At 36.6% G+C, this 18,095-nt stretch overlaps 1 protein-coding gene across 1 annotated transcript in view; it reads right to left on the bottom strand.

Moving 5' to 3' along the window:
* LOC134755973 (putative phosphoenolpyruvate synthase) overlaps positions 1 to 16,155 on the bottom strand; it is a 36,751-nt gene extending 20,596 nt beyond the window's left edge. The window contains exons 1-10 of the mRNA XM_063692698.1: positions 15,876 to 16,155; positions 14,903 to 15,163; positions 11,922 to 12,090; positions 9,671 to 9,781; positions 5,963 to 6,062; positions 5,648 to 5,784; positions 5,212 to 5,339; positions 4,696 to 4,857; positions 657 to 835; positions 178 to 326 (exon numbers count right to left, since the gene is read on the bottom strand). Of these exons, the coding sequence (XP_063548768.1) occupies positions 178 to 326; positions 657 to 835; positions 4,696 to 4,857; positions 5,212 to 5,339; positions 5,648 to 5,784; positions 5,963 to 6,062; positions 9,671 to 9,781; positions 11,922 to 12,090; positions 14,903 to 15,163; positions 15,876 to 15,987 (1,508 nt within the window). The 5' untranslated portion in view covers positions 15,988 to 16,155. The remainder of the gene's footprint in view (positions 1 to 177; positions 327 to 656; positions 836 to 4,695; positions 4,858 to 5,211; positions 5,340 to 5,647; positions 5,785 to 5,962; positions 6,063 to 9,670; positions 9,782 to 11,921; positions 12,091 to 14,902; positions 15,164 to 15,875) is intronic.
* Positions 16,156 to 18,095: the final 1,940 nt, after the last annotated feature.

The raw sequence follows: 18,095 nt of genomic DNA, 5'->3' as shown, positions 1-18,095 counted from the left end.
ATAGATCTTATACCTAAAGATACAAGCAAACAACGAGCAAATGCTAGTGCCATTGCTAATCGTAGGATTGTACAATCTGAAAGTTTAAATTATTGTGCACATGATTGTCCGTACGCCGTAGTAGACACGATCTACACGAGTCTACACGAGTAGACGTAACTTAACGATCTTCCTTACCTAGTACATGTTTGTTTGAAGTGTGTCTCTTCGTAATCACCGCCAGCCTTATCAATTTCTAGAATAGCTTCTTTCAATTTCGGGTTAATTTCTAGATGCTTCTCGAGCGCTTTAGTGGTCAAGCAATACCCTGGTGGAACTTTGTAACCCTGAAAATAACTCGAATGAGCACACTGTTCAACCAAACCTTACTCGCAGTCAACGACAAAGTGCCAAAAATATGTACACACCTTAATATATGGGCAAAAAGGTCGTATCGATATTTTTAGACGTCACTGTGCAGGATCCATTGAGGATTGATAGACATCAATCAGAATTTTTCTTGCTTATTAATACCTTAATTCATGTCATATATTACAAAGTAGAAGAAGATAGGAGTGGAATTAAATTAAAGGTAGCAACTATTGGGACAGTATCCAACATTGAAACATTTACGTTAAATGTTGAACCACTCAAGAAAACATTTCATCATGAATCACCTCTTCATCCTGCATGGACACCAACAGTGACAGCGAAGCACCCTTGCCCCCAACATACTCTGTGCAGGAAGCCACTTTAGACTCGAAGGGGGCGCAGTACGACACTGGCCCGACTTCGCTCGCTGCGACCCATCTGAGGGCGCGCGCCGGAGCGAGGCGAACAGCTGGTTCTCTTATGTCTGAAATAAACCATGAAAACATGGCTAAAAAAAGGACAAGTTCGGCTCTCCATACACACGTAACTACGTGTGTATGGAGACGCTCTCGTTTTTAAACGACTCGCTAGATTGCTCTAAAATTTTGTACTTACAATAAGATAATGTATATGGTCTGTAATTGGTTTATGTAGCTTCAGATACCATAGTAAAAGAAGTTATGGTGGAATAAAGAAACTCACATACATACAAACATGAACGCTGAAAACAATACACTTCTTTTTGAATTTAAGATTTTCATACAAAACTTGTTTTTGCTCTATTTCGTTTGTTTTATAAACTGGAGCTATATCTGGGGGCACGGCCGTGCCCCCGCCAAGACGAGACAATGGGCAAAAGGCAGTGCATATCTTTTCTCGGCACGTTTCGTCGTATTTTCGAACCCTCGTAGTTTCGGCTTGGACAATGCTAGAGAGCTGAAATTTTTTGTATACCATGTACTCAGTAGACTTATCAAAAACACCAAGTTTTATTAAGCTACCTATTATACTTAAAATTTTATAGTACCTTAATTTTCACTGTCCGAAACACATGAAATTCGCGTCATAGAAAATACAGACTACTTCCTGAACTGAAGTCTTAGAAGGCTGAAATTTGGCATGTAGGGATGGGTCTGTATGCAGACACATATGGTGACCAGAAATCTGTAACTTTCGCCCTGCAACCCCTTAAAATGGGGGTACCTAAAAATACCTCTAATCCTGAAAACATTGGTTCCTGAAGTCCTAGAATCGTGAAATTTTGTGTGGTAGCAGTGATCGGAATGCTAATACAAAAACAACGGTAAAAAAAACCAAAAAGTTTTCGAAGTATCGATTTGAACCAGGTTCACGTAAACCAGCCAAAATAGCGCCCTCTATATTGGCACTGTTTCTTGCACGAATTAATAAACTAGTGAATATGAAATGACAGCTATTTAGCGGCATATATTAATAGCAACTTTCCATTCCAATAGGGTTTTACCGGTTGTCATTTTTAGAATGAATATCAACTGTAGGTAACATATACCACGGTCTAAAATATAATGTCAAAGTTATGAAACATAATCTGTTCTTTAATTATTTCAAAATAGCTCGCCTAACACTAATCTAATACAGCTACTCAACACTGGATGGCGCCGTAATGAACTTTAAAAAATATATTAAAATCGCTTACTTATCACACGCGAGTGAAGGGCTAAACAAACCGGTATAAGTAAGCTCTCCGATTACGCTTATTTTGTTACGGAGCTTACGGTCAGGTTACACTGGTGGGTCCGAGATATCTACATGCCTACGAGTAGCCAGCTGTTGAGAACTCTGTCTGACACACCAGTGACGGCAGTGACGTCCGAAAATAAAAGGTCATATGTGAATGTAAGCTTCCTATTATGATATGACTATTTACCGTTCGCAGTAGCATTTGAGAAGCATAAGTTATTTGACATTTAGGATATCGAATATTTTAGACAAATATAAAGAATAACGACCTGGTGGCCTAGCGGTAAGAGCGTGCGACTTTCAATCCGGAGGTCGCGGGTTCAAACCCCGGCTCGTACCAATCAGTTTTTCGAAACTTATGTACGAAATTATATTTATAGTCGCGTTTCCGTGAAAGAAAACATCGTAAGGAAACGGGACTAATCCTAATAATGGAAATCGCTTTCGTAAAAATTTGTGCCTACGCTTATTACCTATTCTTGGAATTAGTTGCCAAGCGGACCCCAGGCTCCCATTAGCCGTGTCGTGGCTAAAAATGCCGGGATAACGCGGTGACGCGAGATGGTGAACTTTAAACACAAGGGAGGTTCTGTGAGCTGTAGAACCTCGCGAACATAGCCTAAATAAGTGTAAAAAAACATAAAACTGTACTTTTTGTTTTCGGATGTCACAGTACCATCAAACAGTTCCCAACGATTGGCAACTCGCGCCGTGTAGAGATCTCGAAACACCAGAGTAACGCGGCCGTATGATCCGTAACAATGTATGCATATTCGGAGAGCTCATTTATAAACCTCTTGACTCGCGTGTGATAAGTGAGCGATTTTAATATTTTTTCAATAAATTCTGCTCACAAAATTTCGCGAAAATAAGTTGAGTAATACGTACGACTTATAGAGAAGAATAGCCGGAGAGCCGGAACGGCGCGCACTTCGCACTCGCTAAATTCAAATTTTAATTTAAAAAATAAATGTCAAACTCTAATCGTCGCACTACAAAGCCGTGGTTTTCCAACTGCACCACGATAGCACGTAAGTATGTAATGTACCTAAACACCAAAGTATCTAGATCCCTAGGTGAAATTTGGCTACTTATTCTCCATTAAGAATTAAATATCTAAATAGATAAAATTTCTGCATTAGATGTTTGCATGTAGATAGAACACACGTCTCAAAAAGAAAAAAATGCCTAATGATATCGAAACCGCTACTTCTTTAGGCGCTGATCTACAAATGACTCCGTGATTTTGTATATTTTCCAAAAATGGAATATGTACTTAATAGTAAACATGAACACAAAATTCACAAAAATCGATTGAGTGAGCTGAATCGGAGACCTTCACTAACGCTTACTTCGTTAAAAACAATTCCGATTATGGTAAAAATGCTTTAAAATTTCTAGAAACTTACAATTTATAATACTTAAAATTTCTGACTTATAATTTATATAGGCCCTACATATATAGCGCTAGCAATACGTAAGTTTTATAAAAATCTAATGTTAAAATTATTATATTATCGTAGATTCTATAAACGAATAATTGTCATTTCTAGCTGGTATATCAACTCTTACAAAAATGAATGAAATCCCACCAAAAACATTTCATGTAAAGTGTTGCCAAGACTAGGCGCATAAAGCTTTTACACTAAAAAGCTATCAGATCCGTAGTAGGTACCAAGACTTACTCTGTAAGTCCTAACTTTATAAGCTCTAACTGTATAAAGCCAACATCTTGGTCAAACGTACAGTACGGCTTGGCCGTTTCGTTGCAGTCACATAAACACTCCCTCGGTGGACTTGTTGTATAAAGTAGTAACACAAGTCTTTCAAATTCTGAGTGTCAGTAAGGGATTGTCCAATTTGTCCATTTGACAGCAACGAAACGGCCAAGCCGTACTGTACGTTTGACCAAGATGTTGGCTTTATACAGTTAGAGCTTATAAAGTTAGGACTTACAGAGTAAGTCTTGGTACCTACTACGGATCTGATAGCTTTTTAGTGTAAAAGCTTTATGCGCCTAGTCTTGGCAACACTTTACATGAAATGTTTTTGGTGGGATAAACTAATTACAGGCTAGATATACCTCATGTCATTGTATACGTAGTTTTAAAATGAGAACGAAACTCCGTTTGTACGGGAAGGTGAAATTTGGCCAAGCTTGCCGGAGACTTAATATAGTTACAACAAGCTAAGTTGGCAGCGATTTTGATAGCCCAGGCAGTGCAAGTATTACTCGTATTTAAACGTCATAATTTCATAAAGGTTTAACGTTCAAAATAACACTTGCACTGTCTGGACTTTCAAAATCGATGCCAACTTAGCTTGGTCTAACTCTAGGTTTAGAGGACAATTTTCAGTGGATTAAAATAACTTCGAAACAAATTTAAATTTATTTTGCTGACGGTCCATATTTCGTCTACATCTAATGTCATTTAGGTCTGTTTTATAAAGAATCGTAAGTTACTTATGAGTTATGAGGTGCAGCAACGCTGTCCAGTGTGTTATGTTGGCAACAAACCATTTCTTCTTGTACCTAATATACATGTAGGTAATTCTGAGAACCGTTGTTTATCATGTGTTTATTATTAATAAGAAATAGTAACATTTAAAGGCCTCGATCCTCACCTGTCGGTTGGTAGCCCATCTCCAGAATCCCCGTGCCGGGTTCACCATTAATTTCCACCACCAGCGTGCGGTACACCATTTCTTGCTGATACGGCACACCGCTGAACAAATGTCCGCCTTCAGAGTTGATCCGTATCACTACTTTTAGGTCCCTGTTCTTTGCTGAAAAAAAATAGCGAATCGCAGGTTCATCATGATTTTCTAAACGTCGAAGTTGCATGCTTATTTCCAATTCTAACGTTTCTCTTTTTCAGTCGTTGCAATCCAATCCAGCAAATCTTCACCTCACTATTTGTACTCCCGTTTCTATGTAGGTATTCTCTCAAGAACATTGGTGAATTTAGATAATTTTGAACACCTGAAGATCGCTGTGTGATCATTGATCGCGATGGTAAAAAGGTTTGACCATGAACCATGAACAATGAAACTTGTAATTGTAGTCTCCACCGGTAACTATACATCATTGTATATGTACGATAAATCTTTATTTAAAACATCTCGAACAATGGAACTTACTGCTAACGTTGATCGTGTAACTCTTCGGTATGCTGGCCGGTAGTTCGCAGAAGTCTGACATGACGAAATCGGTGGCCGTGATACTTTGCACTTGGAAGTCCGGGAATCGGACACACCCAGAATAGCACCTGTAATGAAGTGTTATTTTATGTATTGTATAAAGAATTTTTGCTCGATTTAATAAACTCCATCAAACTAGCAAGGCAGAATATGAGAGGAAGCTTATATAGTATATTATTACAAAAATAACTAATTTGAAGTTCTGATCATAATTTTTTTTTACAGAAAAGAAGACACAAGATTGTTTTAACTATCTATCCTATTATTATTGAGATTATTTTAATCAATACTTTTACGATAATTAATATTCAGTTTTGCGACACTAAAATTAAGAATTAAAAAAAACTTCCCAATAAACGATAAACGATTAACTCACTGCGTCAAAACGTTCTTGTAAGCCACCGCTTTTAGCTGTACGGCGGTACCATCTTTCGCCGCTACCATTATGCCCACCGTTCTCCTCAGACCTTGGTACCCATGCGGTGCCCAGCTGCGCTCCTTCACACCACGAACCTGCAGATCATCAGAATATCCTTTAAAATACGCCCAATGTTGGATATAAAATATAAAATTCCTCCGATTAGGCGGAATAGTGGACCACTTGCCAATGTCATCCACTGAATCATTTCTACCATTACCAGATCGACAGTCTAGCTTTTATGAGAGGCTTACTCTAGAATTTTCTCGTTACCTGCAAGTACTCGCTCGTAGTCGCCACGTCCTGGTCGAAGACCTGGAACCGGCCCTGCACCACGCCCCATTGCAACCAGCCGCCGTCTTCCCATCTATCCCTGAACAAATATTCTGGTTGTTATATACTGGTTATTTTATACTTGTCGTGGCCGTGTCTACGTTCGGTGACGAGTTTTGTTTGTGACATAATTAACATAAACGAAAAGGTAGGTATGGTAGGTACTTAAAATGCGAAAAAAACTTCAACCCGACTACGGTCTCGTGAAAAAAACTCGTAAAGATTTTTAAGGAAAAAACTTGAGCCGCATACAGTCTTTATCGGTAAAAAGCCCAACTCTGTTTTTTAAACAAGGAGAGTGCGCCTAAGTTAACTCTGCACATACTGGCACAGACAGCTAGGACTTTGAACTCTTTAAAGTGACAAAGTCCACACTTTAAAGTGGCACTAATTACTAATTATTCATATTTTGATGTTTTTGGTGACTCTTCCATCATCACTGCAAAATCTGTGCCGAGTCAGCTTTGGTCTGACTCTAGACGAAATTTGCGGCGGTCTTCATTCTATTATATACCTATTGCTCGATAGTAATACTGAGGAAGTTGCCTAAGGTAAGGGATATGACGTCTAATGTGGCGCCTCGAAAAATTATTTAAGGGCCCAGTATAGATACCAACCCAACAGTTATACCTACTATTTATGATATAATATCAGTGATGCTATTTTATTTACTTACACATCAATCTCATACAACACTCAACAGGTACCTAAGGCCTTATCGTAAGTACTAGGTACTCAACCTAATTCCTAAGGATTTATCAACATACTCCGCTTCCTCAAACACACCATGTGCGTAATATGTGCAATCGTAAAATATTGTTTACTGTACCTAACTAATAATTTGGCAACATTATGGCAGGTGATTACCTATTTAGGTACGAAAATCGCAAGCTTTGTTTACCTACCCATTATCCCTATTGACAGAGCGGAAAAATATCCCGGCCAATTGAAGGACTTAATTCCTCTAAGTTTTGCTCTGTTGTAAGAGATGCCGATGGAGGCAAATCATAAACTTCAAATATGGATTATCCAGTGACACACACGATCCTCGGTCATGAGGGAATGACCAGAGAGAGAACCCATTCCACGATAATCAAGTCTAAATTATGGAAACATGGAACTTCAAGAGCACCCGTGCCACGGCGCTCGCCGCCAGAACGCTTCTTAACGTAATATGTCGGATGCTGTCAATGTTAACCTTCGTACAGTCAGCAGATCAAAGTGACCCAATATATCGGTATACGACTATATGGTTACAAAGGTGTGTTACGTTTTTTTGGCCACTTTGGCGCTCACTATACACTGAAGTAAAGTTTATATTGGCTCGCTTGCGTCCATGATCATGGCGCGTGTTTCTCAAATATACAATATTACAGCATTACAGCCAAGGGGCGCAAAGCGCTGTAAAATTAAGTCATAATAAAGCTGTAAAAAAATTATACGATAAACATGATAATTACTACCTATGTTGATTCACAAAAACGTAAAAAATCTAAAAAGTTTATGATTTTTGTCGGCAACACAAGTCAGGTGCAAAAAATAAAAAAATGTTAATGAATACAAATAATGAAATTTATATAACGGAACTACACAACAATATCCTTGATTAAACGATAAACTTCGGTATTCGATTATCTAAACAAATTACATGCTGATTGTTTGAATAAATGCGATAAGGGTCCAAACACCAGCAAGTCGATCTTCTGATAATCAATCTCTTGAATCTCGTCGGCTCTTACATGACTTATTATTCCTTCACACACTTCTACATTATTTTAAACGAATTTTAAACGAATCACAATGTACAAATCATTACAAAATTGACTCGCCCAGCTTACTATCCCTATAGTTACATTCAATACTTCTCGATTTAGATCCCGTGCTCCTAAGACTTTCGCCCTTCAGATCTACAGAAATAATACCTCTTTTTACATTCCAATCGTCAGAATGTGTCGCCAGTAACACAGAGAAATTGACATTTTCGACTGACGGCTGGCAGTATTTAGGAGGCAGGTTGTTAGAGTTCTCGGCCATCATTATACTTCCCAATCATATTAAGCAATTTGACATGTAATAATTATTTGTGAAATTTTGTAATTTGTAATTTAGTGTAGTTTGGATTATTTTATAATTTTAGGATAGTTTTTGGTCGTTGTTATCTTCTCTTGTTGCGCATGCTTGCTTTGGATGGCATTCTTACATAATACCTACCACTTAAGTATTTTTTGTAATAATATTGAATATTGTCTGTTTAGTGTGCCTTTTAAATAAAATAAAATAAAATCAAAATTTTTGTTGAAGTAGGTATGCCCGGAACGGTTTGTGTTAATACTAGCGACCAGCCCTGGCTTCGCAAGGGTTACACAAAACCTCAACTAATTATACCTAACCTAAACATTCCTCAAGAATCACTCTATTGATAGATGAAAACCGCATGAAAATCCGTTCAGTAGTTTTCGAGTTTATCGCGAACATTGAGACATACATACAAACAGACAGACGCGGCGATCAAAAACAGAAATGTGAAATGAGAGCCAAGTTCAATATTAAGAATAACGGTTTGTCTTAATATAATGAGAATAGGCTACTTTCCTACTAGTCAAATCAGCTTATTACTGTCAAAATGATTTGCTAATATGGAATTTATATGAAAACGAATACCTATAGTGACGTCACGGTCATGGTACTGGTCTAGGTAAGTACCTACGATTATTTTATAGTAGTTTATGCAACTGATACATAATGAGAGGCATTAAAACATAGTGTGGTTTTATGAAACGAGCGTCAGCGAGTTTCATAATAGAATCACACGAGTGTTTTAAGGCCTAATTATGTACAGTTGCATACACTACTTTATCTACACACATACCATGAGTACTCTAAGATGGGCTCAGAAGCCGTAGGGAAATGACCTGCATTGCTACTATAGTGCTATCTAAAATATCTATAGACTATAGATATTAAAATAATGCAATAAAAATAAATTTGAACAAATACAGAAACAAACTACTCATATTTTTAACTAAAATACGCGATCTAACTTCAAGCGCAATATCGATATTGTTAAGTTTTAGTATAAGTAAGGACATCTGTTTAAGTTCCGATTACAACGCTGTCCTAAAATTAATGCCTGAACTCCTAGTGGGAATTGTGTTAGGATGCATGCTAAATTTATCATTTTATAATCATCTGTGTATTGTTACTGGCCTGTATCTGTTTTCACAACTCTACTTTCGTAACAGCAAAAACCAACAAACAAATGACAACAGTAATGGCGGCAATTCGATCCTTCGTCAAGACGAATGTTTATTTATTTATTTATAGACAAACGAATGAAGTCCCTATTCTCATGTTTATATTAAAAAAACATACTGAATTGACGTTTCGTATCGATAACTGTTTTCATATCTATGGATACTAGAATAGAGACCCACTTGAGTTCCGACAGCTGTTCCAAATTTAAACTCCTAACCTTACAAAAATCTATAATGTAATAACATTAAAGTACAGATTTTTACCTACTACCACAGATAAGAAAGTTCTCATAGTAAAATTGGTTGTAATAATGCTGGTCATTTCCTACGGTTTCTGAACGCATTTTAGAGCACTAACGATATGTGCGTAGATAAAATAGGTACCATCACTCACAAAATATTGGGCCAGTCCCCATCCCGCCAGGGCTCAAGCGCGAGTGCTCCTGCCGCTAACTCGTCGCTCCAATCTTCGGGATACCGCACCGGATTCGACGCCGCTATCCAACTGTAACAAAAGAAACAATAGGTACTGAGTAAATTAAGGACGCTAAGCACCAACAATATCGTACCACCACCTTTTCCTGTCTCTATCGCACGCGCGTAATTAATAATAGTGAACGTTTTTATTTAATTGACACAAATGTATTACAAGAGCTAAACTAACTGCCATCAAACTGTTTTGCAGTTTGGCAGTACTATTTCAATGTAACACCTGTACCGTGTCTTATGAAAATCATTGATTAACAATAATTGCGGTCGCCATAACACCGGGAGTCAATGCCACTGTGCGAGGGGACAGCAACCGACCGGGACCGGGGAAGGATTGACCGAAATAATAAAACCAACTACTTAGGTAGATAGATAGATTTTTATTTGGTATTAATCATACACTGTCAATTACATAATACAAATTGATTACAAAAATTATAATAAATTAAAATTCACATGTTAATAAATTATTCAAATTCACATAAAAATTAATGTCAACAATTTTGAGATTCTAATACTCACATTAGGAAATCAATAAAATATAATTCAAATTAACTACTTACAATTACAATAGAAATAATCACAATTACATTAGATGGACGAAAATAATGGTCACAATTACAAGTACATCGTGCAACACCTAATTACTTTCTGTATAGAACAAAAGACATCAACGCGTCTTTAACCCAACAGGCCTGCACTTCGTTACATTTCTCAGTAGATACCGTCAACCGGGGTGAATAGGGACGGCAGGGGTGAATAGGGACAAAACTTGAAATGAGATTTCCCTGATAATGTATTAAAAACTACCTACACAAATTGTGTCATACGATTCAAAATAATACTAGATTTTGTATGATACAATTTGTGAGGGTGGTTTTTAAGAATATTTTAGGTAAATCTCATTTAAAGTTTTGTCCCTATTCACCCCTTCCATCCCTATTCACCCCAGTTGACGGTATCAACGGGTTAAAGACGCGTTGATGTCTTTTGTTCTATACAGAAAGTGATTAGGTGTTGCACGATGTACTTATATTATTACAGTTGTCTAAATATATGGTTGTAAGTACACTACCTACCTAAACGTACGTTTGCCAGTGTACTTTGATATATTTCTGAAGCCCAAATTCAAAAAATCACCGGAAAACGCAGCATTAGAAGACCCACAATAAGATGGTCCGACGATCTAGTTAAGGTCACGGAGATCTAGTTAAGAGTCCCCGGCAAGCTCGGCCGAATTGTACCTTCCCATACAAACGTAGTTGCGCTCTCATTTAAAAACTACGTGATGGATTGTAATGAAACTTTGCACATACAATGACATGAGGTATATCTAGGTCTGAAATTAGTTTATATAGCTCCACTTAATAAAACAAACGAAAAAGAGCAAAAACAAGTTTTTCATATAAAACTTAAATCCGCTGAAGCTACATAAACTAATTACAGACATAAATATACCTTATCCTATTGTAAGTACAAAGTTTCAGAGCAATCTAGATAGTCGTTTTAAAATGAGAGCGGAACTAAGTTAGTATGGAGAACGGAGCTTGCCGGAGACCCTTAAGGTGTGAGGTTAATTGCTTATCGTAAAAAACTGAAAAAAAGTAAGTGTACCTACTTGGAAAGTAAGACGCCCTAGAGCATAAACGTATCACTTTCTGCACACTTCATAGATAAACAATGACCCACTTTCAGAGCATGAGAAATGAAAATATTTAATAACGTTAAGTTGCATTTGATTTGTAATTCTATTTTTCAGTTAGCAGGTATTTTCCTCACGTTTGTGTGTTGAAAAATTTTGTTTCACTCGGTGGCAAAGTTTGTTTCGCCTTTCATGCGTAGAAACCCTCTCAACGCTCAAGATTCCACTTTTGGTACATTTTACAGGTTCAAGGGAAATTCGTAACTGTAAGTATGTAAAGTAATATATTCGTGTGTAAAGTACTCATGTAAACAATATCTGCCACCCTACCACCAACTAAACCGTTTTCGCGCGAGGTTTAAAGTAGCTATAAAAAAATGCAATTATTTATGTTAAAACTTATTGTACCTACAGCTGAAATATTGTGTTTTTCGGAACCAATACAAGTGTACCGACAATATTAATGGGATTTCAAATATTGTCATCAGGCCAATTCTTGGTAATATTGACTTACAGGGCATTGAACTTAGCGTGATGTGTAGTGTTGTCCCCAACTTTAGTGACGAGGCCGTTGTAGATGATCCTCAGGCGCATGTGTCTCTCTAGCAATTGTATCTTGAGGCCTCCTGCGTGCCATGTTCCATCGGCGGCCTCCCAAACTCCTACTGCTGTGTCTGGGTGATCTATAGTAACAGTAATAAATACATACTATTATTTAGAGTCCCTAAGGTGTATGTGAAGTCCCCAGCACCCCCTTGCCCTTGCAGGGTGTCACATGTTAACCCACCAATGTATATATGTTATAAAACTTATAAATATTGTATTCCTTATTTTTTTTTAAACACTCAAAAGGGAATCTTACCAACAAAAAACCTAGATGGATGGATGGATGGTTAAAGATTAAATCGCATCATTACAATTTATATAGTACCCACCGGGCTACCGCGAAAACTCGGGCAAATTAATTATTTTCAGAATGTACCCTAGCTTAATCGAATTGTCGTCCTACGCCCCTATATTGTAAATTTCATCGAAATTGCTGGAGCCGTTTTTGATAAATTATTAACACTAACTGCCCCTCGCTTTCACGATGCAATGCAATGCAAATGCACAAATGTATAGAGCAATTAATTTCTGACGTCACGTAGGCGTGACAGAGTAGTTTAACGGTGCATGTCATGTACTTAATACACGGACAGTAAGTGTTAAAAAAAATATACATATATGCAAATGTATGTGAAAAATCTGATAGATTATTTGCCCCTACTGTGTAATAGCTGCCCCGGCTCTACTCATACGATTTCAATATTATTAATACTATTGTGAGGGATTTTTCAGTTTAGTTGTGGTGGTGTAAATCATTTTCAGAAAACGCTTAGTTTTAGTTTCTTTAATATTTTTTTAACTTTCACATGTCGATACGATACCTTTTGAGTAACTCATAGGGCTGGTAGGTATATATGTATGTTGATTGAGATTGTGTGTGCTAGGTATCACTTTATAAACAGTATTTGTTTATAAAAATATTAGATGAATGAATGAACCTCCTCCAAACACCTTTCAATAGTAGATAAAATTTACCTTTAGTCTAATCAATGAATGGTGGAATTTCCTGTACAATTATTACGACAGTATGTACCCTGGTACTACTAAACCTTGACTGCGACTGACCTCGACATGTTACCGAAAACAATGTTACCTGAACTTTCGACTTCGTCGATATTGCAGTCCAAAACGTTATTTTTAATACAGTTGCTCAAAAAGTGCTACTTTTCGTGGCTGTTTAACGTGCGGAAAGTTGGTTTTCGCGAACTAGTGCTTTTTACTTTTCCAATTTTTTTAAATTTTTACTTGTTCCAATTCATGACTACTTATTGATGAGTGTTAATATTAGTTTCCTTAAAACGTTGTAATCAACATAAAAACCTACTGTTAATGTAAGAATACGAAAAATATGCATATTTCATATTTTATTACTTACCTCTTCATCATTATAAGTTAATTTTTTAATGTTGAAAAACCGTTCTTAATAAGTTGTCTGAATGGAACGGAACGCCTGTCAAAGAAGAGGCGTATTTTCTCACTGCAAGAATGTTTTAAGTTTTCAAAGGCAACATTCGATATTGTTTTTATAAATATACGATACACAAGTAATCGTAAATAACGATATTTAGGTAATAATAGTACAATGTTTTAATATTTACAATTGTTTCTGTGTTATAGAACATGCATTTGAAAAAAAAAAACTTTCATTGAAGTGGGTTCAATAATAATAACAAAATCTATTCTAGTCGAATAAAAGCTAGAAAAACAGCTCTTCATAATGTCTATGTCAATGATGTCAGTGTCACAGAATTAATAATATAAAAGTTTCAAATTCCATTCCTTACTTGTTGCTTTTCTTATTTGTCCGCAACTGTATTAAAAAACTTCGTTCGATACACGTGCGGATATGTCATTCTTCACTCGTCCCGTTGATATCTCGGTACTCGTGAAGTAATGACATACTTTCCGCACCAGCATCGAAATGTACTATTTTCGCTTGGCTAAATATGCAATTTATTTTGCAACTGATCGACTGAATTAACCTCCTTTAAAGTATCTAGAAATCACTAGAATTCATTAAATTTATTAAGTAGCTAATAAAATTCCATTGAAAACAACCTTGTAACATCCTACCTTAACATCCAAAAATAGAACATTAAAATTTAGCTCTATACCTTATTATTCTCGTGTTCCTACAAATAAATGTCTAGGTAGGCAGTTCAAAATTGCCGAAATTAGGACACTCTTGTCTTCGGCGTTTTCAAATAAATTGGATGTTTATTTCATTCCCCCCACTCCAGATACTAACTGGTAGCTGCCTGTTTAGGTCTAGCCCAGTTGATGGTCAACTCAATATGGTCATACGAACGTGATGCCACGTAGCAAATGCGCAGTTTTATCTGCGGAGTAAGCTATAATTATTCTAGGTCTAGGTATAGGCGGTAACTAGCAAATTGACAACCATTTAAATAAATAAGAACTCGTTGATTGACCCAAGAGACGAATAACTAAAGTTGGTTAACGTTGCGTATCTACTGTTGCCTCAACATTCAATAATGACAACGTGAAATACCTAGTTTACCAATGACCTGTCCACTTGCCCTCAATTTAGACATTCTTAAATTCTGGATCGTAGTATGATATAAATAATGGGCGCCTAAGTACCTACTAGGTACCTACCTAGAAACTTACAACAACATCACTGATTGTTTACAGAATTCAAGACTTTCTTCTTGTGAACTATTTGTATTGCCGTTAAGAAGTGCAGCTAAGTAGCTATTTACACTATTTACCCACTAACAAACAAGGAAAAAAAGCGATAAATCTGTAATGTAATGTGATGTGACATGCATATTGTTTTGATTGTAGTTACGTTTAGTTTATAAAAGGTTATAGATATGGAAGATCACGCATTAATTTATCCGTGACATAGTATCAAGGTCGACTTACGTAGTAATTTGTAAGAGCTCCCGTCCGCTAGCTTCACGTGGAGAGTGATTTCTGCTAACGGCGTTTTTCCAGACAACTTGCGTATTCCGAGTAACACGGTGGGTCCCTGCGGTGACGTCGCTTTGATGCTGATACTGTCCAGGCCCTCGGACGTGTGGGTGGGAAGTGGCGAGTCTTCTGTTAGACATGTGGCCTTTCTTCGGGACTTCCATCGTCTGACAGCCCACCGCGCGCAGACCAGCTTTAGGTAGTAATTCCATCCTGTGCAGCACAAATTATTAAATACCTAAGAGTTGACACTATAACTTGACTAGAATTTTTTTGTTTCGTCATTTTAGGTAAGATATATGGTAGGTATAGGTATGTAAAACTGTACAAATGTAGCTGTGTATGATGTGGTGGAGCTCAGCTTAGCTACTATTTACCTAACGTTTATTTAGCAAAAGAGGTTTCAATTTTGAATCAATATTAGGTAAGTATAGGTATTGCTTGGTCCAGGTATTTTTTAATTCTTTGTTTAGTATTGTAGGTACTTAGTTGCTTTTCCGCAGAAAGCATTGTACGGTGATTTTAAGAATTATGATATCATTTAAAGTATTATCTGAAAACGATTAAAGATAATGTTTTGCCTAATAATAATTAATTAGATAAAATATCAAAAGGGTCAGTGGCATTTTTTTACAGAGATAACAAACGCTCAAAACAATTTAGTTAGAACATAGAATATGTACCTACTTTTAAAATAGTAGGTACCTACTTATCTACTTAAACTGAGTGTTGTTAATTTTCATGACTTCCTTTATTTATTATTTATAAAGCATAGGTATAAACTCTTCACGAGTTTTAAAAATTGCGCAAATATTCAACTAAGTACTTATCCTTAGCAGCTAAATACCTACCTACAAATAGTAGAAAACCAAGACGCCTGAAAAAACTTAATAAACTAATATACTATATAGTTTTATAGACTGACCTGGTGATTTGTAGGGCCCATTTCTTGTTGGTGCTTTCTTAAATAATAACAAATACGAGACCAATGCCGCCGTAGTTAAACCGGCTGATAATAACAGATCGAAGAGAACCATGTCTATTGTATCCAAAAATTATACAATCACTTAATATTTTTAATGTCTGACCCACTAATCTATAATCATAACTTTTATCTCTTGATAAGCTGGTCGTAAAATTCCGGGAGCGCGTTTTTCGGTAAGCGACCGCGCCGCCGGCCGCACCGATCGGATTTAAATGTTGTCACGCCGGACGATAAACGAGCTGCAATTCTATTAGACTGTTAGCTGAGATTGAGGACGGATTAGCGTTAGCTTTACGTGTAGGTAGGTTAATAAGAGTATAAACTAAGTGTCGGTTAGGTTAGGTTAGGTAGTTAGTGCATCTGATTTAGGGTCCCTTTTTATAGTTGTTCGTAAATAACTTTCGTAAAACGTAAAAGACTGTTTTTTGATATGGGCTACCGGAGTTATTTACGAAAAACTAAAAAAAAACGACCTTAGAACAAATTATATACACCAATCCCTACAACTATGCCAAAATTGGCAATGTTTGGGTCTTCGTTTGGTGGCCTAAGTAGGGAGTGCGGCTTGCGGCGTAGTACAGTCGCCATCAGATATATCGGAGCGCCCAAGTTGCTCATAAATATCTGACAATGCCTCTATTGTCAAGGCGCTAGAGCGCGTGTTCAGATATTTTTGAGCACCTTTGTTGATCAAATATATCTGATGGCGACTGTACAAGAACCGCTAAAAGCCGTCAACCTTCGTTAACTGTATATTCGTCTCGCTGACTGTATATTCGTCGTTGTGCTTGAAAATTTCGTTATCACTTTTTCAAGTGAAAACTGTTATATGTACAAGGTGTTATTTCTTTAAAATTTGAGAGCAAATAGTCAGATTTCACGTTGAGATTTCATTTCACGTTCAGATTTTAGGTCACGTTTAGGGTTATCCAAGGTTAGGGATCATAGCCTAAGAGTTAATCTATTATATATAACAGTATGTCTGCGATATATACTGTTTTATCTTCGCTGTTCGCTGATATATTCATGATCTGAACTAGTCAATGTTAATTGTAATGTAATCTCGTATAATTGTTTATTGCATCAAATTAGTAGGCTCTCGGGTCAATATTTACCGTTATTTGCGGTAAATTCAATAATTACATACTAATTGCAGTAAATTGGTTCAAAGCCGTCTATTTGCTTTGCAAACTATCCAATAGGCGTTAAATAGGTACATAGTAGGTAATAGGTACATACTCTATTTACATCGTAGTAGTACCTAATATGATAAACATTAGGTAGGTAGTGTAGGTACTTAGGTAATAGGTATTTTGGGTAGGTGGGTATTAGGTAAGTAGGAATATCCCATCCTACGTTAAGAAAACTTTCATTTATTTTAAAAGATGGAATACTTGAGATGATGTATAAGAAAACTGGAGCAAAAAAGATGCATTTGCAGTGGAAAGCGCAGATGAGTTCCATCAAAGAGAATTTAAGAAGACATAGTGCTCACTCCATACATTAGTTTTGTTACCAAAACGACTATTATTTTCGTAGTCGGCATCAGTCAAGTAGCGGAATTATCAGTAGGTACTGCTACTCGAAAATAGATTTCGCGGCGAAAGGAAAGTCTAATGCTCTACGATTTTCAGCTAATATGATAACCGGATTAACCGGAACTTTATAAACTGTTGAGCAATACACTTTTCGTCAGTCGCGACACATGTGACATTTAGAGTCGCTACTTGACGCTAGATGTAGACTACGAAAATAATAGTCATTTTGATAACAAAAGTGATTTATGGAGTGAGCACTATGTCTTCTTAATTCTCTTTGGTTCCATGCATATTTACTGTGTTTCAACGTATGTATAAGATCATGTACGTATGTACGAATGAATGATAAGATACGAGATTTTTTCACGTACGTTACTACCTAATACGAGTACATACGAAGTCGGAAGTCTATAAATAAATTGAAAATTTATATCATTGGATGATAATGACTGGAGTAAAACTGCAAGTAAATAATATTCGGGCATTTTTTACAAAATCGTGAACAAAATAATATAGTCCTGTAAGTATTTTGGTTAATATAAAATCAATATAAATCCAGCAGAATATATAATATATGCTAACAATAGTAACAATCTAACATCAATGTAACAAAGCAAGTTGC

This window comes from Cydia strobilella, chromosome 3, assembly GCF_947568885.1.
Source record: "Cydia strobilella chromosome 3, ilCydStro3.1, whole genome shotgun sequence".
In the NCBI taxonomy this organism is placed as follows: domain Eukaryota; kingdom Metazoa; phylum Arthropoda; class Insecta; order Lepidoptera; family Tortricidae; genus Cydia; species Cydia strobilella.
This window is presented reverse-complemented; position numbering and strand designations above follow the sequence as displayed.